This window comes from Zootoca vivipara, chromosome 10 (genome assembly GCF_963506605.1).
Source record: "Zootoca vivipara chromosome 10, rZooViv1.1, whole genome shotgun sequence".
In the NCBI taxonomy this organism is placed as follows: domain Eukaryota; kingdom Metazoa; phylum Chordata; class Lepidosauria; order Squamata; family Lacertidae; genus Zootoca; species Zootoca vivipara.
The window spans coordinates 5,467,686-5,492,807 of NC_083285.1; the positions used below are offsets into that span (position 1 = coordinate 5,467,686).

The 25,122-nt window shown below is 43.4% G+C and overlaps 1 protein-coding gene across 17 annotated transcripts in view; it reads left to right on the forward strand.

Moving 5' to 3' along the window:
* The window catches only part of MAGI2 (membrane associated guanylate kinase, WW and PDZ domain containing 2), a 587,732-nt gene that overhangs the window by 473,264 nt on the left and 89,346 nt on the right, over positions 1 to 25,122 (forward strand). For 16 of the 17 annotated variants that reach the window (XM_060279499.1, XM_060279498.1, XM_060279503.1 and 13 more), the window contains 2 exons: positions 16,608 to 16,639; positions 19,031 to 19,220. In XM_060279499.1, coding sequence (XP_060135482.1) covers positions 16,608 to 16,639; positions 19,031 to 19,220 — 222 coding nt within the window. The remainder of the gene's footprint in view (positions 1 to 16,607; positions 16,640 to 19,030; positions 19,221 to 25,122) is intronic. The other variant, XM_060279500.1, reaches the window with a different exon arrangement.

Here is a 25,122-nt window from a genome sequence, read left to right on the forward strand (position 1 = left end):
CAAATGCACCCACGGGGTTTGAATTTGCTACTTGTCTCTAGAGACTTTGCTTCCTGGAGATCATGGGAGGCATATAGTTCTATAGTGTCAGGTCTGTGATGATAATATTGGCACATGTGGGAAGAAAGGGCTTAGAAGATGCTTAAAGGTGAAGACATACACCAACATATGTGGAACATAGGGTGCTGACTTATCCAAAGTCAGATCATTGCTCCATCTGACTGGAAGCAACTCTCCAGCATTTCAGGCAAGTCTTTTTTGAGCTGTACTTGAAAATGTCTGGGATTTACATGTGCTCTTTCACTGAGCTGCAGCAGTCCACCATGTTCATATACAGGGCCAGCCCACCCATGAGGCATTGTGAAGCGATTAATTCACATCTCTTGTTTGCTTCACCATTCCATATAGCAAAGATGCATTTAGACAAGTCAAGTGACCAAGGTTATAACATTCCTAGTCAAATGATATTCTGGTGTTTGCTATATGAGCTCTTTGTTCGATAGGCTTTCTGTTTGCTTCCTTTTTCTGTTCTCTTCAGTTTGTAGACTGTGGACCTTTGGTGGGATCACATCTACCTATGTAAATTGCCAAAATGCTATCAGTGTTGCTGTGAGGCTTAAGTGTAGCACAGCATTGCCACTTTGGTATACAAATTTAATAAATAATAATAATGTTCCAGATGCTGCTACTCAAGGTATTGACCACAATCCTGTAAATAAGGCCACATATCCACATTCTGTGACATTGTTCTGGGTGGAAACATTTCATTGCATGCGCTGTTGGTTAGCGAAGTGAGAGCTGCTTACTGAAAACTTTTGACACTCGCAAGCATTTTGCAAAGGAAGCTGTGAGGAGACCGATTGTCACAGATCTAACATCTGCTTGTAACATTCCACCTTTGCTTTCAGCAGGCCTGGCTCTAGGGGTAGTCTCGGTGGCGCGGGGTGCCCGGGTGCCGGGCCGGCAGGAGGGCACTGCATGGCGAAGCTGTGCGGAAGCCGTGCTCTGCGCTGCGTCCGCCCACCAGGGCGGGGGTGCCAGAGAAATCTCCGCGCCAGGGCGCCCGACCGGCTTGAGACGGCCCTGGCTTTCAGAACAGTTTAATCTTAGACTCTCCTGTGTAGATACTAACAACCCAGAGAGCAAACCATTTTTCAAGGAGAAATAGCAGCGATTGCCAAAGCATCAGCTAATAGCGGCCTGAACTTCGCTTGTTAATTTCTCACAGAGGAGAAACTGCTTTACAGGTCTTTGTAAGCTACACATATTTCACTGGATATACATTTGGCCTTTCAAATTGTACCGCATAACATTCTTTTTGCATTCACTCAAGAACAAGCAACTACCATCAATAATGGGAATGAAATTCACTAAGTTCAGAACCCAGTTATTTATATTGGCCAAACCCCACTTCACCCCATCCCACTTTGAACTCTCATAATTTCACTTTCTATGGATGCTGCCTAAACTTTCCAGCCTTTGTTCAAGATGTCATCCTTGATCATTAAATCATTGGGATGTTTTAAAACTAATGTATTTATTACATTTCTCTTTTCTATCTCTTTTTTCTATCTAAGAAGAGAAATATATGGGCTTTGCAAGTCTGTGAGGCACGTTAGACTGAGAGACAGTGACACCTCCAATGGAAACTATTAACCACTAAGGATGACTTGAGATTTGAACGTGACTTTTTTACATTCATACCTCTATATTCCAATGTCTCAAAATAGTTTTCTGAAGCTGGATTCAATAGCCAATTCTGCTACTCTCGTTTTTATTTCAATTTACACACTACTGTGACTGAACAGTAATGAATACTAGTTTATACTTCTCTGAACATGAACATGAAAAGATTCCTTGGGAGACTGTTGGTCCTTACTGATTATCTTTTTAAAACTACAGAAAGTTTCTTAAAGTCACACATTCAGAGGCAATTCACAAAGCCGTGGGAAGCCACATAAAATGGAGAGCAGTCTGTTCCTTTCCATGGAAATTAGCTCATCATGGCCAACATGTCATCAGTTGACAGCCAAAGCCCTGCTGGGAAGAATAAGCCCTTTGGATTGCCTCAGTAACTGCTAAGGTCTTCTGAATGGTTATTGTGGTGCTTCAATATAACCCCACAATTAGCTGTAGTGCTAAGCTTTCACACAACACACCTGGGAAGCAAGCTAATTGACCTGCTCAAGGCAGGGAGTTACCCTCTTCCATGGGTGTGGGGTTACTAGGCTCCAGAACGAATATGCAATCTCAGCCACCTGTGGGGAACCTTGAGGGTGGTGGAGATCATGGCCACCTGTGGGCTGCTCGACTGTATAAAAAGCATTTGCTCCAGTGCCTGGGTGTGGACGAGTCATCTCCTTGTTGTGGAGCCTGTCACACAGAGTGCTGGAAGCAGGGGCAAGGGAGGAGCCTTCAGACCTTTTGTTGTGAGTTTGCTTTTCCCTTAAATACTGTAAACTACTAAGACCTGATCAACCTGTTAGTGTGGGAAGCCGCCTTTGGGAACCTGAGTATCCAGACCCCTGTGAGTCCTCCTCTGGCTCTGCAGGATACAATACCTCCCTTTTCTGCAATTAGTCTGTGCCTACTTCTTAGATAACATTGTTGATCCCCTGGTGCTTGCTATTTTAAGTACTCAAATATTGAAAGGTCAGCTTTATCTTGTGCCATGTGATTGGATGATTTGGTGTCGTATATTGAAGTGGATAATGCTTTGAGGGCATAAGCGTGACCATGGCATGTGTCTGTTGGATTGGCACTGGATTGGCTCTGCCAGCGTGCTTCCCTCTCAGTAACTGGCAGCAGTGCCCAGCAATGGGTGCAGGGATACAACCACACCAGCTGCTACTGCGTGTACACAGCCTAACAACAAAATAAGACCCAAGTGTGGTGATGTAAGCACAAGGGGTTAAGTGGGTGTTGTTGTGATCAGATCTGCCACCCAACAACCCATGAGTTTCCAAGCTGTTTTGAGGGAGGGAAGGTTTTTGAGTAAGTGGGAACCCCGCCACCCCACCCCAATATTAGCCATATCTGAGTACACAGCTCTTGGCACATTATTTTTAAATCTGAGCACTCTACTGACATTGTGTTCATAACTTTTATCTATGACCACACCATGGACATCGTTAAGGAGAATTGCTCCCTGTTGGGCTGGATAGCTCGTTCTGTAGCTTTCAAATATCAGGAGTGTTTGGCAATTTCACAGTCACTTCTAAACATACTCTAGAGCAGGCATGTCAAACCTGCGGCCCTCCAGATGTTTTGGCCTACAACTCCCATGATCCCTAGCTAGCAGGACCAGTGGTTGGGGAAGATGGGAATTGTAGTCCAAAACAACTGGAGGGCCGCAGGTTTGACATGCCTGCTCTAGAGTGACTTTGCTCAACCAGGAAGGTTTCAAATGGTACCGATTTTTAAATTTTTATTTTCATTGGGTTTTATGCATAAACAAAACAAAAGTAGCAAATAAAAAAAACCAATTCCTCAGAGGAAACCTACCAATTATATGTACACAATTCTATCTAGTGGGTGCATAATCAGAAGTAATCTATCTTGGAATTTACTCATGCATTCCAAATTTTCAAGAATCCAGCAGGCAGCTGTTGAAGGATTGTTTGCACTGGTAAAGGTAAAGGTAAAGGGACCCCTGACTATTAGGTCCAGTCGTGACCGACTCTGGGGTTGCGGCGCTCATCTGGCATTGTTGGCCAAGGGAGCCAGCGTACAGCTTCCAGGTCATGTGGCCAGCATGAGAAAGCCACTTCTGGCAAACCAGAGCAGCACACGGAAACGCCGTTTACCTTCCCGCTGTAGCGGTACCTATTTATCTACTTGCACTTGGGTGTGCTTTCGAACTGCTAGGTTGGCAGGAGCTGGGACCCAGCAACGGGAGCTCACCCCGTCGTGGGGATTCGAACCGCCGACCTTCTGATCGGCATATATAATAAAGCTCCAACATAAGGCTCCAAAATAGGGGTGTCCTATTCCATAATAATAATTTTTTATTATTATTTATACCCCACCCATCTGACTGGGTTGCCCCAGCCACTCTGAGTGGCTTCCAACATATATAAAAACATTATAAAGTTTAAACAAAAAACAAAAAAAACCTTCCTTATACAGGGCTATCTTAAGATGTCTTCTAATGGTTGTATAGTTAATTACCTCCTTCCCTTGTGGTCACATGACTCTATACCCTCCAACATTTCTTTGATGAAAATAGGGACATCCTATAGAAAAGCGGGTCATTCCACGATCAAATCAGAAACTGGGATGGCTTCTGTAAATCTGGGACTACCCCACATAGCATGGATAACACCCGGAGTTTCAATTTGCTGTAGAGACTACAAATTATGAGCGGTTTTTTCTTCTAAAATGCAATGTTCAAACCATGCAACATTTTCTATAATTGGGCAATAGATATATGAGAGTTCTACACTATCTTGGGGCTAAGCTCTGACGTGTTGTTCCTTGATGGTCTAGAACAGGGGTCCCCAAACTAAGGCCCAGGGGCCAGATGCGGCCCAAATGCCTTCCAAATCCGGCCCGCGGACAGTCTGGGAATCAGCATGTTTTTACATGAGTAGAATGTGTCCTTTTATTTAAAATGCATCTCTGGGTTATTTGTGGGGCATAGGAATTTGTTCATTTCCCCCCCCAAAAAATATAGTCCGGCCCCCCACAAGGTCTGAGGGACAGTTTGCTGAAAAAGTTTGCTGACCCCTGGTCTAGAACACTGCGGATTTGTCCATTTCACTTCATCAATCTGCTCACCCATACCTGTCTCCCAAACTGCTTTCAGTCCTCTACAGGAGCCTGTCACAATTTCTATTAAGATCTTCTAAATACTTAAGACTAATCCTTTGCTTTTAGAGCTAGCATTAGCAGTAAGAGCTTCAAACTCTGTAAGAGGCCTTGTTGCCTGCATCCATAGGAGAATGTCACAATTTACATAACTGGAGCCATCCCACCTTGATGTTTCCAATACCAACTTGAAGTTGAACTTGCACTACTGGGGAATCATTTTTTATAAAAAATCACACCCTTTATAATGCCCCCTCTGTTGCCATTTAGTGTCATATCAAGTACTTTAGGGTGGTTTGCTAACGGAATCAAAGGAGGGCTCTTATTCAGCCTTTAATCCTTTATTTTAATCCAGTTTTTTTGAGCTTGACAGATCATACATAACTTACAAAGTTGAAATGCATTGCGGTACATGCCATTATTTGGGAGTTGTTGTCGTCCCCCAACTGCTTTTCTATACAAAATCAAGTGATATTAATAAGCATTTGTTTTTTATCAAGAAAGGCTAAACAGGAGCTTCATGGAGTATTATGTGGTTTTAAATACTAATTTATTTTGCTCTGCTATAAAATTATAAGCACTATAAAAAGTTAAAGGTATCCCTGACCGTTAGGTCCAGTCGTGGACGACTCTGGGGTTGCGGCGCTCATCTCGCTCTATAGGCCGAGGGAGCCAGCGTTTGTCCACAGACAGCTTCTGAGTCATGTGGCCAGCATGACTAAGCCGCTTCTGGCAAACCAGAGGAGCGCATGGAAACGCCGTTTACCTTCCCGCCAGAGCGGTACCTATTTATCTACTTACACTTGACGTGCTTTCAAACTGCTAGGTGGGCAGGAGCTGGGACTGAACAACGGGCTGATTAGAAAATGAAATACATCTATAGCATTTTTATACGAGAAAGACCTGTGAAGTGCAGTCAACCATAGCTGCATTGTAAGCCACTGAGAACCAAGTTTTGCTGATCTTCTTGTTTACATCATTTGCCTTTGCAATGAAACGAGAGAAGATTCATATTGAGCCTGTAGCTCCTACCAAAATGGGTTCTTTGGTGTGTGACATTTTCATTTGGGCATTCTGAAATCAAATTGTACAAGGGATCCTTTATGGCCCGACAGAATGTCAGTTGTGGTTGACTGCAGGCAGGGTCTCAGTGGGACAGGGATTCTTGCTGGGTCTTCAGTGCTATTATTTTTAAGAGATCCCTCCACCCCACCCCCTGCTGGTTCTCACTTCCACACTAGTGTGCCTCTTTGTCAGCAGAGTCCCATAATCTCTCACGACGTTTGCGTCATCACTACAATACCATTCATGGTCACTGCCTAGACTAGGGGCAGAGCCCACCAAATACAAACTTAACACCCATTGGCCTGTTCCTTCCTTTCATAGTGCCATTCATTGGAAGTTATTCTGGCTGTGCAGAAGAGCTTGTGCAATGGGACTTGGGTGCTCCTCTGACAGACACCCAAATCACTCACCTGTCCTGGATTAGCAGGAAAGAAACTTCAGAGGTCAACAGAAGTGGGACCTGAGAACAGCAGCTACTTCCCCCCAATACCTGCTTGATAACCCGTGTTATCTTGGGCTATCCTCCCAATGTTGATTGGGATTGCTACTCTCTATCACAGTTAAGCTAAGTACATGGCATTTGGAAGCTCAGCTAGGTCATAGGAACATGGAAAGCTACCCTCCCTGTAGAACACCCTCCCATCAGATGTCAAGGAGATAAATAGCTATACAACTTTTAGAAGACGGCTGAAGACAGCCCTCTATCAGAAAGTTTTTAATGTTTGATGTTTTATTATGATTTTATATATGCTAATGTCTACACATACCCTTCTAGGTTTCCGCCTATATTCTCCCTCTGCCCCCGGCAAGAACAGTGGTGGTAGCAGCAGCATTTGTAGTGGCCAAATCCAAGCTTAACTGGCTGGCCTGTTGTTTAGTCGTTTAGTCATGTCCGACTCTTCGTGACCCCACGGACCATAGCATGCCAGGCACTCCTGTCTTCCACTGCCTCCCACAGTTTGGTCAAACTCATGTTCGTAGCTTCGAGAACACTGTCCAACCATCTCAGCCTCTGTCGTCCCCTTCTCCTAGTGCCCTCAATCTTTCCCAACATCAGGGTCTTTTCCAGGGAGTCTTCTCTTCTCATGAGGTGGCCAAAATATTGGAGCCTCAGCTTCAGGATCTGTCCTTCCAGTGAGCACTCAGGGCTGATTTCCTAGCTTAACTGGCTGGCCTACCAGGTAGAAATTGTAGCTGCATATGGAACAAGATTGTAAAGCAGCAATCAGTGAAAGAATCGGAACAGGCACAAGTACCTTTTCCATTACCTCTGTGTGAGAAAGAGAGACAGAAAGAGAGAGACTACATATGCCTGAAGGCACATGATGCAGCAACCTTGCTTGGTTAATGGCTGGACGTGAAACTGCCTAAGAACCTGATCTCCACCATCTTGAGTTCCATCATGCATTTACCAGCATCTCTCATCATGTCCTCCTCTCTCTGTTCCACATGCTTTGCCTCCCCACCTTCAAATTTATAGGAAGGGCTTCATATGGCAGCTTCATCATTCCCTTCATTGGGTGCAGGAATTTTATTTTCAATATTAACCGGACTCCGTTTTTGCACCCACACACACCACACACACCACTTTTAACTGTTCTCTGAAACGTGGAGGGGAGGAAAAAGGGAAACTGGGACATTTTGGGATCAAATCAGAAACCAGGAGGCTTCTGTAATTCCAGAACTTTCCCTGGAAAATAGGGACACTTGGAAGGTATGAGCTTTTGTAAAATCACCACTCAAGATTACTGGCCCCTGTTCATGTTACCCTCAGCACTTTCTCGGTGAAACCCAGGGAACCAGGCCCCAGATCTTTTAAGCAGTGTGTGATTGGAGCTGTAGTCCATGACTTGGCTCAACGTCTTGATTTATCTACTCTGAATGCACGTTTTATGGTTTTCTACTCTTTAACTGTAGTGTTGTGACTGTGGTACAGTTGTAAGGATTGTGTCGCAATTTGTGTTCTCCTGTGTGGATAGCATTATTTGGGAGGAACTTCAAGGAACATGAAATAACTGCACATCTTAGGTTGACAGGTATCACATATCTTGCCACTGAACAGCCAAAACTAGTTCCTAGGGGTCTCTCTGGTCCCTGGTTTGTCTCTGGTTAATGTCCAGGTATTTTCACTGGTATTCTTAGGGATTGGCATTAGACTTGTGGGTTTGTATTTGCATAGGCAGGTCACCCTGAGGTACATGGGGTACAGGAAGTAAATGTGGTTGCTTCTGCCTCTAAAAAACCATTTTGTGTCTGAGCTGCCATTTTATGACTGGCTCTGCTTTGCATATCCTGGGCTCTGCTAATGAAATAAAATAAAAATAGATCACATAGGGCTGAAGTCGGCCTCCGTGTTCCATGACACACCCTCATTATTCTGAGTTTGAGAGACTGACAGCCTATTAGACCACCAAAGTGTTTCTGAAGAGCTTATGCTTTCAATCACCTATAACCTGCTTTTGACCCCCAAGGTAAAACACTTTAATTTTAGCAGCTTGGGGAAACTTTTGATGATGATTTTTATTTGTGAGATTAATGGACCACTAGTTGTTGCCATTTTTCATGCTTGCTATCAATGTAACTTGCTATAATTTTCAAACCAGCTATACCGTTGGGGCATTCTTTAAAATACATTTAACCTTTTAAGCATATTTGGGCTTTAAACTGTTTTTCTAGTCAAACTGCTGGTTCCCTTCATCTTGTTTTTACCGCTTTGCTTTGCGTTTTATAACTCCAGTTGAAATGCTTCTGTGTTTTCTTATGAAAGGTTTTTCCTGTGGTTATAAATAGTTAAATCTGTACATCTATCCAGACTAATTTGTGTCCTTGAATCCATGTGTAAGAATCCTAAATCTCTCTCTCTTCAGTGCTATCACACTGTAGGTTTAAATTATGGAAAAAAGAAAGTAGGTTTAAATTATGGAAAAAACAAAAACTGTTTTCAGTGGCCATTTGTGTTCCTTCATAATCAAGGCCAACCATTGCCACCCTTGTTTCACCCCTGCCCAAATCCTGATGCTATTTTGTCCTCTGTGTCAATTTAGTCTCTGCTTAGCCCAGCCCTGCGCTGGGGGTCTTCTGTTAGGGTCAGCTGATGAAGCTCCATGAAATCCATTCCGTCAAGATGCCAGGAAGACAGGAGAGACCACTGGTTCCAGGCTTAACTTGCCCTTAAACATGCAGGAGAAAATACCTGCTTATATTAAGTTAGGGTGAGTTCAGAAATTAGAACAACTCTTTGTTGTTTATTTGACTGCAATACCAAGTTCAGTAGATTTTCTTCAAAAACCAAATTGTTTGGTTAAAGTACAGGCTGGTGTGGCTTAATCCCAGGGGACCATGAGCACTTTGCCTTGGGCTTTTAGCCAAGCTGCAATAGAGACCTACTGCTCTATATTAGTAGATGGTGGCAGCTAGAATCAATTGGGTTGTTCTGTTGTAGGTTTAATGCATTGCCTCCAACATTTCTCCAGTGAAAATAGGGATGTCCCATTCCATTCCATAATAATAATAATAATAATAATAATAATAATAATAATAATTTCTATTAATTATTATTCATACCTTACTCATCTGACTGGGTTGCCCCAGCCACTCAGGGCAGCTTCCAACATAAATAAAAACATCATAAAATATTAACCATTAAAAAAACCTTCCCTATACAGGGCTGCCTTCAGATGTCTTCTAAAGGTTGCCTAGTTACTTACCTCCTTGGCTTGGGGATCTCATAACTCCATACCCTCCAGCATTTCTCTGATGAAAATAAAGAAAAATGGGACATTCTGGGATCAGAATCAGAAACTGATATGGCTTCTGTAAATGCAGGACTGTCCCTGGAAAATAGGGATACTTGGAGGGTCTGTTTAATGATAAAGGTGGGGGACTTGGATGCCTAGGTAAATTGGTCTTCCTAGTGACCCTCATGGGCTTCTGGGGGGCAGAGAGGATAAGAACTTAAGGATCCCTGAGTACAACACAAGGGCATGGTGCCAACTAACCAAAGGGAGTTGATTATCACCAATCTGTCCCCAACCTGCATCCACAGAAGGGCTGGCCCACCCAAGAGGCAAAGTGAGGTGACTGCCTCAGACAACAGAATCCACAGGGGCACCAGTCCCCAATGGAGAACTGTATTCCCACCTTGTTCTTGATGTTGATCTACACCAGGATTCCCCAAACTAGGCCCTCCAGCTGTTTTGGGACTACAACTCCCATCACCCCTGACCACTGGTCCTGTTAGCTAGGGATGATGGGAGTTGTAGTCCCAAAACAGCTGGAGGGCCGAGTTTGAGGGTGCCTGACCTACACTCATTCCTTCTTCCCTAGCAGGGAAGGAAGCACCATTTTGTGGTTCTCCACAGGTGCCAAAATATATTGGACCAGCCCTGGTATCTTTTTAGTATGAAAACTAAAACATAAAATTTGTCCTTTAAAATATGAAGACAGTACTCCCACAAAATTGAATGTAAACCTAACATGAAACCAATGGTCTGTGCTCTGGGAAATAAAAGTTTTTGATTAAGTGAACTAAAGGTTGCATCACGCAGGACCTTGAAAGTGCGTGTCAAGATCAGTTATCCCCCTGGAAAGTGCCGGGCAACCATCTGTTCCTTTGCAAAATAGCCAAGGAAGCCATATGCAAAGAGACATTTTGATGACAAAATGGAATAAGCAAAGTCTTATGGACCTTATCAGCCATGCATCAAGTGATGTGGAAACAAGAGGGCATCCATGAAATCAGCAGTGACTGACTGGCCTTCCAGAGGTTGCTGGACTCCAACTCCTATCTGCCCCAGTTAGCATGGCCAGTGATTAGAGATTTAGAGAATTGTAGTTCTGGGAGACAACAGGCTTGTGACCCCTACCTTAATTTTTATTACAGGTAGGTAGCCGTGTTGGTCTGAGTCGAAACAAAATAAAAAAATTCCTTCAGTAGCACCTTAAAGACCAACTAAGTTTTTATTTTGGTATGAGCTTTCGTGTGCATGCACACTTCATCAGATACACTGAAACAGAAGTCACCAGACCCTTATGTATATTCAGAGGGTATATTCAGAGGGTGGGGGTGGGGGTGATGGGCTGATAGGAGTGGTAAACAGTCATCAACAGGTTTACCACTCCTATCAGCCCATCACCCATTCCCATCACCCCCACCCTCTGAATATACATGAGGGTCTGGTGACTTCTGTTTCAGTGAATCTGATGAAGTGTGCATGTACATGAAAGCTCATACCAAAATAAAAAACTTAGTTGGTCTTTAAGGTGCTACTGAAGGAATTTTTTTATTTAATTTTTATTGTAAAGGTTCTGAGTTCACTTACTTCCAAACATTGACTAAACAACCTTACTTGTTATTACCATCCAGAATAATGCTCATCGCTGAAAATTTCCAGAAGCTTCAAAATAGCGCACAACATCTTAAGATACAGTAATGTGTTTCTTTAATATATATTGGGGAGGAATGGGTGAGAGAGAGCTTTGCCAGACACTGCTGTGACAGGAATTGGAAAAGTAAGTTATACAGTCAAAAGTTGGAGCCCTGTTTCCAAATAGAATAATTTTCATACTTACTAGAACGTACACAGTATGAAGGACAGATATTAACTGTAAATAGCCTTGCCAGGCCAGTAAGTGAGACTGTGACCAGGTAATTTGTTCACTTGCCATAAGATTTCATCTTAGATTAAGGCTCAACTAAAAGTTGGACTTTGCCCTTTTCCTTCACAAAGAACTAAACTAAATGCAAAAACAAGTGTTCTAGCTAACCCCCCCTCCCCCCGCTTGTCTCCATTATGCCGGTTAAGTTGCACGAGGCTCTATTTGTAGTTGATGCGCCTAAAGCTTTTTCCAAAGAGCATTATATGTACCCGTATATACCGGCGTATAAGACGACCCCCAACTTTTCCAGTTAAAATATAGAGTTTGGGATATACTCGCCGTATAAGAAATACAACCCGGCGTATAAGACGACCCCTGACTTTTGAGAAGATTTTCCTGGGTTAAAAAGTAGTCTTATACGCAGGAATATACAGTATGTACTTACAATGAACTTGGGTGCTAAGTTTTGACAGCTGAGAAATGAGAAGGAAATAGCAGCATGGTTAGGGAGGTATGCTTTCCTAGTGTAGAAAAAAAGGGGCATTTAAAAAACACTCTTAAGAGGGTTTAATTCCCAAATAGCCCAGTGAAGGGAGCTCCTGCTTGGCCTCTGGGCATTGGCAGCAATCCTGGGTTCCAGGGTGATTTGGGGCCACCTTGCCACCTCCCTGCCCTGTACCATCTCAGAGCGTGACAGCAATACAGCTGGTGGGAGGCCAGGACCATGGGGGGCGCCCATCCCCACCAGTTGTTCTCATGGGTATGGAATGGAGTATCCCAAACATGGAGCAGGCGCAATTCACAGAGTGACACACCCACCCCCTTGTCTCTGTATAATTGCATTACCCATCTTTTTCATCAGCCTGTTTTCAGAAAAGTTAAAAGCGTGTACTTATTAAAATACCGTATCTCATTCTGTCTTTGGCACTCCTGCAGAGGCTATTTTTGGATACTGAAAAGAAGAGTAGCTTCATGCTTCAGGTGGCAATTGTTAATTAAATTATCGAGGAATGCCATTTGGGGTGGAGTCTCTCTCTATTAAGATCAGTGTGGGTTTTGACACTGTCCTCTGTGGAACTGAAGCATTTGTTTTTATTTTATTTTTACTCCACTATATTTATTACCGACATTTTCCTCTTGCCCGGTAATACAGATTTTCTGGGTGACTTACAAGAGAAGCTAGAAAGCAATTACACACAAAAACTGGGCTATAAAAGGATAAAATCTTAAAGGGTAAAACCAGCAGGTACAGCAAAGCTCACAACAGCACCTGCTCCTGTAGCTTCTATGGTTAGCTAGATGTTTGGGGGATGACTGCCGTGTAGAGCTTTTCTTGCTGGGCTAAAAGTATGTCTGGGTGTATCTGCTGATGATCCTGTCCTTCTCTGCAACGTCACAGCCTTTCTGGTGTCCTACACCCCCCAGGTATAGTGGGATACACAATGGTTTTAGTTTGCTAGTATTTGTAGCTTCATATTTCCCTATTGAAATGTACATAACTGTTATGCATATGTATCTTATAAACACATCCAAAAAGTGGAGAATCAGGATAAATGCAGCCATTTCAGAGCTGGCTCCCTGAAGCTACGGGGGCTGTTTTGTTTTGTTTACTTATTTATAAGGGTTTTTTTGTTTTTGTTTTTTTACCCACTCTTCATCTTAAAGTCCCAGGGTGGATTATAACAATATACTAAACAATTATACAGATAAAACAGTTACAATTATAGAACAAATAAAACTGTTCCAGATGGAACAGAATGGCTCAGCAGCTTTGTTTCCTGGTCTCTGCTGCTAGGATGCAGCATTTTCACTCTGAAAATAGAAGTTGAAAGTGAAAGTTGGAGGAAGAAAGTGGCTGTGGCAGTTCCAGGACCACGAGGAGCCTGTGAAGCAGAGCAACATCCTCTCTCAGATCAGTAAGGAATGATTGGTTCCTGGCCAGTGCTTCAGGTCCAAGGCCTATGGAGTAATTGCTAAGGACAGGGTCAGACTGATCTACATGGATATTTAATACAGCCAAGAACAAGGGTGACATTGCTTTACTGAATCCTCTGAGGTTCCTTGTGAGATGAACCTCTCTCCAAAGGAGATATAACACATGACTGAAGGTCACTGTGCACAGCCAGAATCCACCAATGGATTTTTCCAGAATCTCTTGCTGGGAGAGATTCAAGGCTGTTTGCCACAGGAATGAAACCACCTGGTATATCAAGGGGGACAGTGAGTGGGGTCGTATTCCTTGATGGGTAGTTACCATAGGTGCCGCCAGAGAGCGTATTTGCTCTGCCAACTGGTAACTTTACTATGATTAAAATGTGCTCTCTTACCATTGGTGATATGTGAGCATGTTTTGTCATAAAAAGTCCTATCCTAGTTACCCCAGCAATCTGATGATAGAGATGAATGGTTGTTTCAATTGATGGTATATCTCTTATTCTTGTGCTGCGACTGCCCTCTGGTTAAAGAAGACGGCACACATTTTGTAGTTGCTAAACTACTTGATTAGAGAGCGATGCAGTAGCTTTCTGCCATCTTCCCTCAGTCAGAAGCGAAAGCAAAGTGAGAACAATGAACATCACATGACAGGAGATCGGGTTACATCCGGGCTCCTGCATGGGAAAGAACAGCAGTCATATATGTAAACAATCAGTCACATGCAGCAGATGTGTCATGTATAGGATTTATGCTAACAATATCACCAATGTTCTTCCATGCCATGGGTGACGTTTGGGCTACTTTGCACTACAGGGGTGGGGGACCTATTGAGAAGGCCTACTCTAACAGAGTCATAGGATTGGATGGATTCTGGAACACTCCTGTTGAATTTACGTCACACCATGGAGTGAGAATACTGTTATAATTACATTTTCATTTTACAAGCAATGAACATTAGTCTAGCCATTCTTTTAAATACCGCAGAATATTAATGAATATTTGATACAAAATCGTTCTCTCTGCTTCCAGTTCAAATCATTCATTCATTCATTCATTCATTCTTACATTCATATAACCAGCCATTCTTGCATCATGGAATCAAACACAGCATATGAGTGGCTCCTAGGCAGTCGCCCCATATCCCATAATGACAGGGCTGCAACAAAAATGGTACTACCAACATGCAAGAAAGGAAATATCAGGTACCCCCCCAAAACAAAACTTAGAAGGAAGGAAAGAATACCCAAGAAATGTCCCAGAAATACTCAGTGACATTGAATATTGAGTGACTGAGGAGGGAGGGAGGATGAAGAGTATAGGTAGAAAAACAGTAGAAAGAAACATTTCATTGTCTAGATAGGTCATTTCCTGGCTCACACTGGGAAACTATTTTGAAATGTCACTAGGAATAGGAGAAATAACTGGTCATAAATATCAGTGGAAAAATCACAGGTTTTAATGAAGCTGTAAGTCTGCGTGTGTGTGCGCACACACACACACACACACACACACACCAGCAATCCGTAATGGAGCAAAACCCCAAAATGGACGGGGGAACTCCAAACAGGCCAGTAAGAACTGCACAGTCCGCTCAGTGAGTGTGGAAAGCTGGCAGTCTGTTGGGTGGGGGGAAATGGGGTGGGTGGGCATGGAGTGAAGTCGGGGGAACCATCAGCAGAAGGATTCCACACTCTCACATTTTGCTTCAAGGCCCAACTTCTTACTCTTAACATTTAGATCAGGCATCCCCAAACTGCGGCCCTCCAGATGTTTTGGCCTACAACTCCCATGATCCCTAGCTAACAGGACCAGTGGTCGGGGAAGATGGGAATTGTAGTCCAAAACATCTGGAGGGCCGAAGTTTGGGGATGCCTGATTTAGATCAAGTGTAGACATCTTTAGTGTATTGATTAAATATCACAGCAGAGGCTTGGATCCTAAGTTTTCATTCTGTGAACAGAAGGTGCTTTCCTACACAAGTCCCCAACACCACTCTTGCATAGACAAGGGGGCTTCTTCTGCTCACAGAAAGGTCCCCTAGGTGAACTTAATTCTCCCTCCAGGAATGTGCACTGTCTGTGAATGGAGCAAAACCTCCAGTCCAAGTCATAGTTCCCATAACATACTAGAAAGAATTAAAATGATCAAGGCATTGTTTTCTAGTAACACAAATCCTGAAAAGGGAGGGGGAAAACTTAGGTGGAATCTACACGTATATAAAAAACATTCTGAAAATGCTTTTTTTTAAAAGCGTTTTAAAAAATACATTGAATTTTCCATAAGGCTCACGATTGTCATCTAGAGTCGCATTGTATATTGCATTTAAAACACCCTTAAAACGTTTTATTTGCAGCCGTATAGCTGAGTCCGCAGTCTTTGGACAAATGTTTCTGGACCTTCAAAAATAAGTATGCATAAAGTCAGACACTTTTCCATGAAAAAAGCCTTCCACTTTTCATGTACTTACTGCCTGAAACTTGTTTTTAACATAGAAGCCACATACTGTATAAAGCAATGTTTTTCAATGTGTTCTGTTACCAAAGTAAGTAACAATAGGTCTTTTCTTTATTCATTTTATAACCTCCCTAAAACATTTAGATATGTCCGTATCAATATATTGCTCATTCCATTCTCCAATAAACAAGCCATATTTCTACAAGTTCAGTTTGAAGTTTTTGGTGTTCATAAGAAGATAAAAAGTTTCTTAGGAGAAGGAATAATTGCAGGATTATTTATGCAGAAAAAAATGACTTATTCTTTTATTTATTTGGCAGTGTTGCTTGATGACATAATTTAAATATAATTAATAATATGTTTTATGTTATAGTCAAGTATTGTAGCTATTCTGAGCTGTCAGCTGTGTTCAGTGGTTCTCTGCTGAGTACCTTAAATCCACTCTCTCTAGGTCCCAGTACAACTTGAGCAAGCAGAGAATTAAATTTTGGGAAATGGTGCCTGACCATGCTATTTCTAAAGATAATGTCAAATGTATTTTTTGACTCCACTGAGTAGAAGTTAAGGTGACCTTGGATGTTCATATTCATATTCTCCTAGGCCCTTCCTATCTCCCATTAGGGACTGTTGTATGCTCTCATCAACATTAATTGAACAAACAACAAAAAGGTCTATTGTTGTCCAATCTGCATAATAAAAATAAAACAAAGATGCACTGATGTTCTCTTTTCTTTTCCATTCTTTAGGATTCTTTTCACCATGGAAGACTCCTAAACCTGTAAGTTTTCTTCTCAAAGTCTTTGCATTATAACATGTATTTATTATGCAATCCATTTCAGCAGGAGAGAATTAACTGTGTGCTTCAAGTGGCAGTCCTACTGTAGCCCAAGTGCAAAGAGGGAGGTCCATGAATGGGATACCACTTGTGATACCAGAGCGTCCTGTGTCCCCCCCCCCCTCTAAAACAGAGGATTCCCAGACTTGTGGTCCTGGAGGCAGTCATGTATATTCAGGACCCAAAGCCTTCTTACTCTCCCCAACACATTCACAAAATTTCCCTCCCATTATAACTACTGAGTGGGAAGTGGGAACATCAAATTAACATCAATTAAGATTGAGAACAATATTATTTATTTTAGCTGGATTGTGTATGTGATTATTTATCAGAATGCCTTTCTAACCATAAACACCTGGAAACAAACCCCATAGGACTGGATGGGGCTTCCTTTTGAAAGCACATGCTTAAGATCAATTAGCACATCTGACCTCCTCAGGATGTTATACCGTACTCATTTCAAGCAAGTTTGCCTTATGATTGCAGCGTGGTCACAACATGGAAGTAAGCCTTTTTGAATTTAGTAAGGATTACCTACAGAACAGCATTTTTAGGATTATACTGTAACCTTTGTTCCTGTGTTTTGACCTGGAACCACCGTGCTTCCTGTGCTTCAAAACTCTCTGCAAAAACAGCTAGCTAATTAGTATTTCTTGCTAACATCTAATCCTCCTTGCTTCCACCAGTCTGTTCAGCATAATTCGCATAGCATTTCTCAATAGGATTAGCCCAAAGGTAAGTAGATTATATTAGATCCTGGCTGCCTTGTGGCCTGGCTGCAGGCAGGTATTTGTTATCTAAGCTAGGCAACAACATTTTCGACCTGCGGGAAAACTCGAGCCAAGGAGGTTCCGGGTCAAAAACGCCACTTTCTGCCATAGGGCCATGTTCTCCTGTTGGGCAGCCTTCTTAAGGCCAGGCAACAGACATGGGCTAAGGCCAGCCAGAGGCCAAATAAAGCTGCAGCAATGGCAGTGTCAGGAGGGCTGTTTGTGGCTCTGCCCCACCACACTGGCCCCCATTGTTCAGGCCGGACACAGATCCAGCGCTGAGGGCCTTCTGGCAGTTCCCTCACTGCGAGAAGCAGGCAGAGGGCCTTCTCGGTAGTGGCACCCGCCCTGTGGAACGCCTTTCCATCAGAGGTCAGGGAGATGAACAACTACCTGACATTTAGAAAACACCGATAGGCAGCCCTGTTTAGGGAAGTTTTTAATCTGTGATATTTTAATGTATTTTTGTATTTGTTGGAAGCCGCCCAGAGTGGTGGGCAGGGCCGGCTCGTCGTAGACCCCCCGTGGCGCAGTGCACCATGGCGGCGGCCCGCCAGGAGGGCGCCGCGAGCTGCGCCCGCCCGCTGGCCGGCCCGCCGGTCCGCTGCGCAGCTGTGCGCGGCGCCCACCTGCCCACCGCGCTGGGAAACGGGGCGGAAGGGTGCCGGAGAGATCCGGCGCACCATGGCGACAGGGGACGCTTAAGACGGCGCTGGTGGCGGGAAAACCCAGCCAGTTGGGTGGGGTATTAATAATAATAATAATAATAATAATAAATTAATAATAATATTGGGGAGAGGGTAGCAGAATGAGAGAGTGAGAGAGTGAGAAATTAAAGGCTATCGGCTGGCAGCAGTTCACCCCTGTCTTCAATGTGTTGACAAGAACCTCTAAGCATTTCTGATGTGTCAACTAAGCACAGGCCTCCTATAGAATTTTCAACAGTCAATAGTTTAGCTACTTTTCACATGGTGAACACAACATATTTCTGTTGTATTTCTCTCGAAGGGAACAATGGAAATGCCAAAAGGAGAAAAATGATTTATATTCTTCATTGAGGAATGTGGCCCTCATGATGGAAAAGCTTCCCCACCCCTATTTTACATACGTAGTACTAGCTGCCATGTACTCTGCAAATACATCAAATCCTGCTTTTGGAGACTCTTGATGGGGAGGGCAGGGAAAGAGAACCCAAGATACAGATGAAATTCCTCAGCAAATCACAGCCCAAATCCCCACTGATGCAAAACACACTTCTTTAAAAAAGTGCTGGTGGCTGTGGTATCTGCTGACTGAGACCACAGGACAAAGATAAAACACAAACCGTGCTTTACCTTGTAATAATCACATTCATTATTGATAAAATGCTCAAGGCTGCAATCCTATACATATGTACCTGAGCGTGAGCCCGCGAAACCCAATGGGGCTGATTTATGAGTAGGTACAGAATGCAAGCTGTGAACCGCGTGGGCATTGTGCAGTTTTGTATAAATAAGACGTAGCCCTCGCCTGCAGGTTTTCAGTCTAAACCTTTGTTTTCTGCTGTCTCTGTTATTTATTATAGATGATGGAACGATGGGAAAATCAAGGCAGTCCGCAGACAAGTTTATCTGCTCCAGCTATCCCACAGAACATCCCCTATCCACCTGCCCTTCACAGGAGTTCTTTTCCTGATTCAACAGAGGCCTTTGACCCAAGGAAACCTGACCCATATGAGCTGTATGAGAAATCACGAGCTATTTATGAAAGTAGGCGTAAGTGAAAAATATGGCCCCCCTCCGCAGAGCACTCGGAAACTTTAAACATTGCCTTATACACGTTCCAAAGCTGGCCCAGTGGCACTGCTTGCCATAACTCAAAGCAAACCAAATAATGAATCCAATTAGTGTAGATATTACAAACAAAAAACAAAAAACACTGCCACAAGTGCCTTCATACATTTATCCTAAATTTGCCTCCATTTGAGAGTGTCTTGCATCTACAGTATGTCTCTACTGATTAATTGTAATATAAATAGATGGGAGATCTACAAAAGCATAACTGCTTTTGGTTGGTGCCTGTAATCATTTGCTTGCGTGTAAATTGGCATTTTGTTTTGGTTACCTGCTCTGACTCTCCCGCCCAGCAATGCAGAACAATGAATGTCAAGTTATTTTTACAATGCAACCTTTGTTATATTTCACGATGAAAACGTTCATTTATTTTCCCTGGTGTATTTGCAGTCCTATCAGAATGCGGTGTTGAAAATAAGACACACGCGTTTTTATGGATATTATAAAGTGTCTTCCGCCATCTTACAGTAGGGTGTCATATTTACAGCTTCTGGTCTCCCAAGACCAAATTAGATGGAACAATGGCCGAGTCAGGATGAAAGAAATGAGAAAATGTGGATGGGGGAGTTTTGTGGGTGCGAAAGAGGCCCATGCATACAAAGAGCTTTCTACTAGAATGGGAAGTCATATTCTCACTCCTCTGTGTGTGAGAGAGACAGACAGACAGCATTATTTAGACATACAGTAGTGCTAAATTGTGGCTTAGTGTTATGGGTGTTATGCACCCATAGTCTCGTTCATACTTAAAGCTCCTGCCTTTTGCCTCCTATGAGGCAGCACACAGCTTGCCTGGACACTGCATTACACAACACTACACTACTGTACAAGAGATTCTCCCAACATTACAGAAAATACATTAGCTGTAATCTTTGTGGGCTTCAGCCATGGTGTTTCTCAGAATTACCTTCATTTGGGCCTGTTTGCAAATGTGGACCAAGAAACCTGGAATGGACTTAGTAATGACCCTATTCAAACCCATTTTTGGAAAACAAGCTTGGATTGATTTTTGACTTGCCTTTCCCCCTTGGTACATCTGTTGGTTTAGCGGCAGAATGTGGATGTGGTGCTGAAAGGTTATTCTCAAGCGAACTCCCTCATGGGAATGGTTGTCAGAAGGAGTGACGGGAGGACCTGTAATTAGTAAGCACTTTTTGAGACTCAGCATCTTTGCTTAAAAGATACTTGACTTGATCTAACACATTAAAAACCAGGGCAGTCCTTTTCCCAATAATTGCTCCCCATATGGGAGTCGCTCAACAGTAAATGAAATATTTTCGCATAGTCTTGCACTTGTTATTCAGCAGGGAGGCTCTTGAATAAAACTACTATAGACGGAGCAGAAAAGTGCAGAGTAAAGATCAACTTCTATCTGGTTAATAAAGAAATAAAAAGGCTTGAGAGATAAAGAAGAATTAGAGAAGGCATAAATCGGTAGAAGAGATTATAACATGGGTAGGCAAACTAAGGCCCAGGGGCCGGATCCAGCCCCCAGGGGCGTCTTAGCCATAGAGGCTACTGGTGCAAGGTGCCACGGTGCGAAGTTCTGAAGGGCACCTCCACCATGCCACGCCATGCCCAGAGCCGCCTGCCAGAGGAGCTGCCCTCAAGCCCTGCCGGCAGCACCACCCTTGCCCGCCTCTTCTCGGGTTGCGGGCGCCATTACAGGAAAGCCGGACGTGAGCCTCCTGTCGGCGCAGCAGCCAGGGCTCCCTGGATGGCAGCACCCCACAGCCGCTTCGGCCAAGGAGGAGCACAGCTGGTAGAGTCCCCACCCATCAGACTGCCCCCTCCAGTGGCCCGTCACACCTGGCCCTGCCCGGCGGAGCGCGAGTCTGGCGTTGCCGTCCCCTGTCCTGCCCGCGGGGGACGAGAAGCAGAAGGCACGGCAGCATGGCGGTGTCAGGGGTGGCGGCTGCTGATCGGCCAGTTCATGGTGGCTGCCGACTGTGCCGTTGACCAAGCCCGGAAGCTCCTGCAGGCCGCCCACTGGCAATACGAGGTGGGCCACAGAGGGGCCCAAGGGAGAGGCAAGCCCGTGGGGGGCTGAGCCCACCTCTCAACAACTCTGGAAAATGGAGTCTCCGTCCCTCCAGAGGAGCCGCCCTGCAGCTGCTGCCCGCCCAGAGGGAAATGTGGGGGTGGGGGGCGCCCGAGGGATCCCTGCACCACAGCGCCAGATAAGCTTAAGGGCCTGGCCCAATCACCTTCTAAATCCAGCCTGCAGACGGTCCAGGAATAAGCGTGTCTTTACATGAGTAGAATGTATTTTTATTTAAAATGTATCTCTGGGTTATTTGTGGGGCATAGGAATTCGTTCATTTCCCTCCCCCCCCCCCAATATAGTCCAGTCCCCCACAAGGTCTGAGGGACAGCGGACTGCCCCCCTGCTGAAAAAGTTTGCTGATCCCTGGATTATAATCTTCAGCCTGGGACAAATAATATATTTTCAGAGGATTACCTAATATCAAATAATTTGTAAGGGTCGTATTTAATTCATATTTTGGCCTAAATGTCATTCCAAACCTTCAAGTTAAGCAAAAGTTGAAGTTAAGTAAGTTTTGAACATTGTAGGCTATATTAAAACTGTTACAGTGGATCCCAAATGTTCCTGTATACCTGAAAGAACAGCTGCACCCCCATCGTATAGCCCAGAGACTGAGGCCCAGTTCCGAGGGTCTTTTGGCGGTTTCCACATTGAGAGAAGTGAAATTGCAGGGAACCAGGCAGAGGGCCTTCTCAGTAGTGGCCACCACCCTGTGGAATGCCCTCCCAGCAGATGTCAAACAGATAAACAACTACTGTACACAAGTTTCCGAAGACATCTGAAGGTAGCCTGGTATCAGGGAGTTTTCAATGTTTCGTGTTTTGCTGTGTTTTTATTATGTTGGAAGCCATACAGAGTGGCTGGGGCAAATCAGTTTGACATCTGATGGTAGGGCTTTCTGCAGGTTGGGTGCCACTACCAAGAAGGCCCTCTGCCTGGTTCTCTGTAACTTCACTTCTTGCAGTGAGGGAACTGCCAGAAGACCCTTGGAGCTGGACCTCCATGTCCGGGGGTGGAGATGCTCCTTCAGGTATACAGGACCAAAGCCATTTAGGGCTTTAAAGGCCGGCACCAACACTTTGGTGAGTTTAGAGGCTGCTCACCAATATAATTTTGCTTCATCTGGAAATGAAACAATCATAACCTCTTACATTACAATTTATGCAACTCACACGCCTGGCTTCTTGTCAGGCTGCTCATAACACTAACATGACTGCTTGGGTAGATTGTGATTCATTTTAGGAATGAATAGCAAATTATCTCTGGAGACCATCGGCCCTCCTTATAGTGTTGGACTCCAACTCCCATCATCCACAGCCAGCATGGTCAGGGATAGTGGGAGTTGTAGTCCAGCAACATCTGGAGGGCCACAGATTCCCCACTATGGCCATAGATAGTTTTTTTGACGGAAACTGTTTAGCACCAAAAATACCAAAATGTTGTGTGTTATTGTGCTCATGTCCTGCTTACAGGCTTCCCATAGGCATCTAGTTAGCCCCTGTCAGAACAAAATGCTGGACTAGATGGACCATGGATCTGATCAAGCAGGGCTTTATGTTCTTGTATGATGAAGGAAGCATTAAGAACAAACACGTACATTGCTGAAAGCCTTAATCAAGGGTTCCATTGGCCAAGCAAGCCTTAAGACTACACCACCATATGCCGTTGTTCACATTGCTACAATACATTGTTTCTCTTTCTTGTGCCTCCATTATATTGTCTTAATATATTAACTAGATTGCCTGTTTTATTGGGTGTAATTTGCTTCCTGAGCATGACAATACAGAAAAGTGCCTTGGGAACATCAACATCAATTTGAAACCCCAACAGGTTCGTGGCATGCTGCAGCAATTAGACTGGCAGGGGATCTGCAGAATAATTAGCCCAATATGTTGCATAACATCTTACGCTAGCAAAAATTTCCACTTTGGATGTGAGCACCCTTTTCTCATCCAACTCTCTTATGCAAAGTTGCAAAACAGCCTTCTGCTAGCAGAAAGGGCTTTGCACCAGCAGAAGGGCAACATGGGGTGCAGACTGATTTTAGTGATTCTCTTGAAATGTGCACCTGAGCTTGAGTGAATGCACTGGGGCTTTCCCCTTCCTTTCCTCAACTTCCTTTTCCCTTCAGGGTGCAATCCAAGGTGCTCTTTATACTAAAGAGATGGGAGGGTCATTATAAGGCTTGCTGCATTACGTCCTTGAATGTTGGCCAATGGAAGTTTCCTCTCACCAATATAGTCCTATATTGTTAGCATATTCTTTAATGATGATATTGCTTACAGTTTCCAAGACTTTTTCCCAGTGAGAGCAGGACATGCATCTTTCTAGTGAAATGAGCTGTATTGCTTGCTAAACTAAGGGAAATTCTAGAGGTGATATTACATGAGCAAAGAGAGTGGTTTTATTTTTCATTTGATTTTACATAAAACATGCTTGAGATGCTACACCGGTCCTTCCCTTCCCTCAGTTATTTTTCTGCTTTGAAAATTGGCTGCTGGATTTAAAGTGAGAGTTTCCCTGAAGCTTTCTAGATTGAGACATCAATCCACCGAAGTATACAGAAATCCACAGAAAATTCTGAAGTGCACAATGGAATATCCTTTGTGTTTTCCGTAACACAAAACCATTAGACAGCTTTGTGTTTCACACAAACAAATTGGAGTCCTTGGAGAGTTGAGAAAATCAAATGAAAATATTCCAAGAGCTCTGGCTAGGTAAAGGAATAATTTTTAGAAAGTTTTAAGTTGAGAATAATAAGACAAATTCCAGTAGCAACCCAGTTTTTAGAAATCCAGGACAAGGCCCTGTTTTGGTTTATTCTTCATCAGCTCTAGTTTCATAGTTTCAAGGTCAAAGCATACCATTCAAAAACATGCATTCTCAAATTAAAACTTTCTAAAAATTATTCCTTTACCTGGCCAGAGCTCTTGGAATCTTTTCATTAGCTTTGTGTTTCAAGCAACGATGTTTGTGAGGTTACAATCTGTGTAATCAGAAGCACTTCAAATTGCAATCCAAGATTGATGGGTGACACACAAGTGCCATTAAACAGGAAAACAAGATGCTACTGAGAAGATCTGATGAAACTTAAAATGTGAACCATAAGAGATTCAGCTTTAACTAAAAAACAAACAAATAAGCAAGAACTAAAAAATGTCAATTAACAGCATAACCCTACATACATCTACTCAGAAGTAAGTCCCACTGAGTTCAACAGCAATTACTCCTGGGTTAGTTGGTATAGGTATACAGCCTAAAATGCTTATTATTGCAAACCCTTGTAATGCTTAGTATGATGAAAGAGGCTACAAATATTCCTGAACTTCTGGGTATTATAAAAAAAAACCCAGTCAGAGTGAGTTTCTTACTTTGTGGTGTTGATTAGTAGACACAAGGTTGTGAAAGATGTAAGATTCATTTCAAGTTTACTTGAAAGAGATCTCCTATATGCAGATTTCCCTACTATGGAAAGGGGCAGAATTAATAACCCTAAACATTTACAGCCTGGGATTTATTAAAAGCTTTTTCTGTAAATGACTTGCTCCTGCATTTTAATGCATACTTCATATTTTCTGTCTTCGGATATAAAGCTGCAGGAGATAATTTGAGAATTGGTTAAGTATATATGCAATCAGGCAAATTGGCTGAAGAGCATCTGTAGTATATCTCTTTGAAGGAGTGTGTTAAGAAAAGGAGAATGTTAAGTAAAATAGCATGTTAAGTCATTACAGTGCTCCCTAAGCCCATTCTAGCCGAAAGGATGGGCAGGGCAACTTA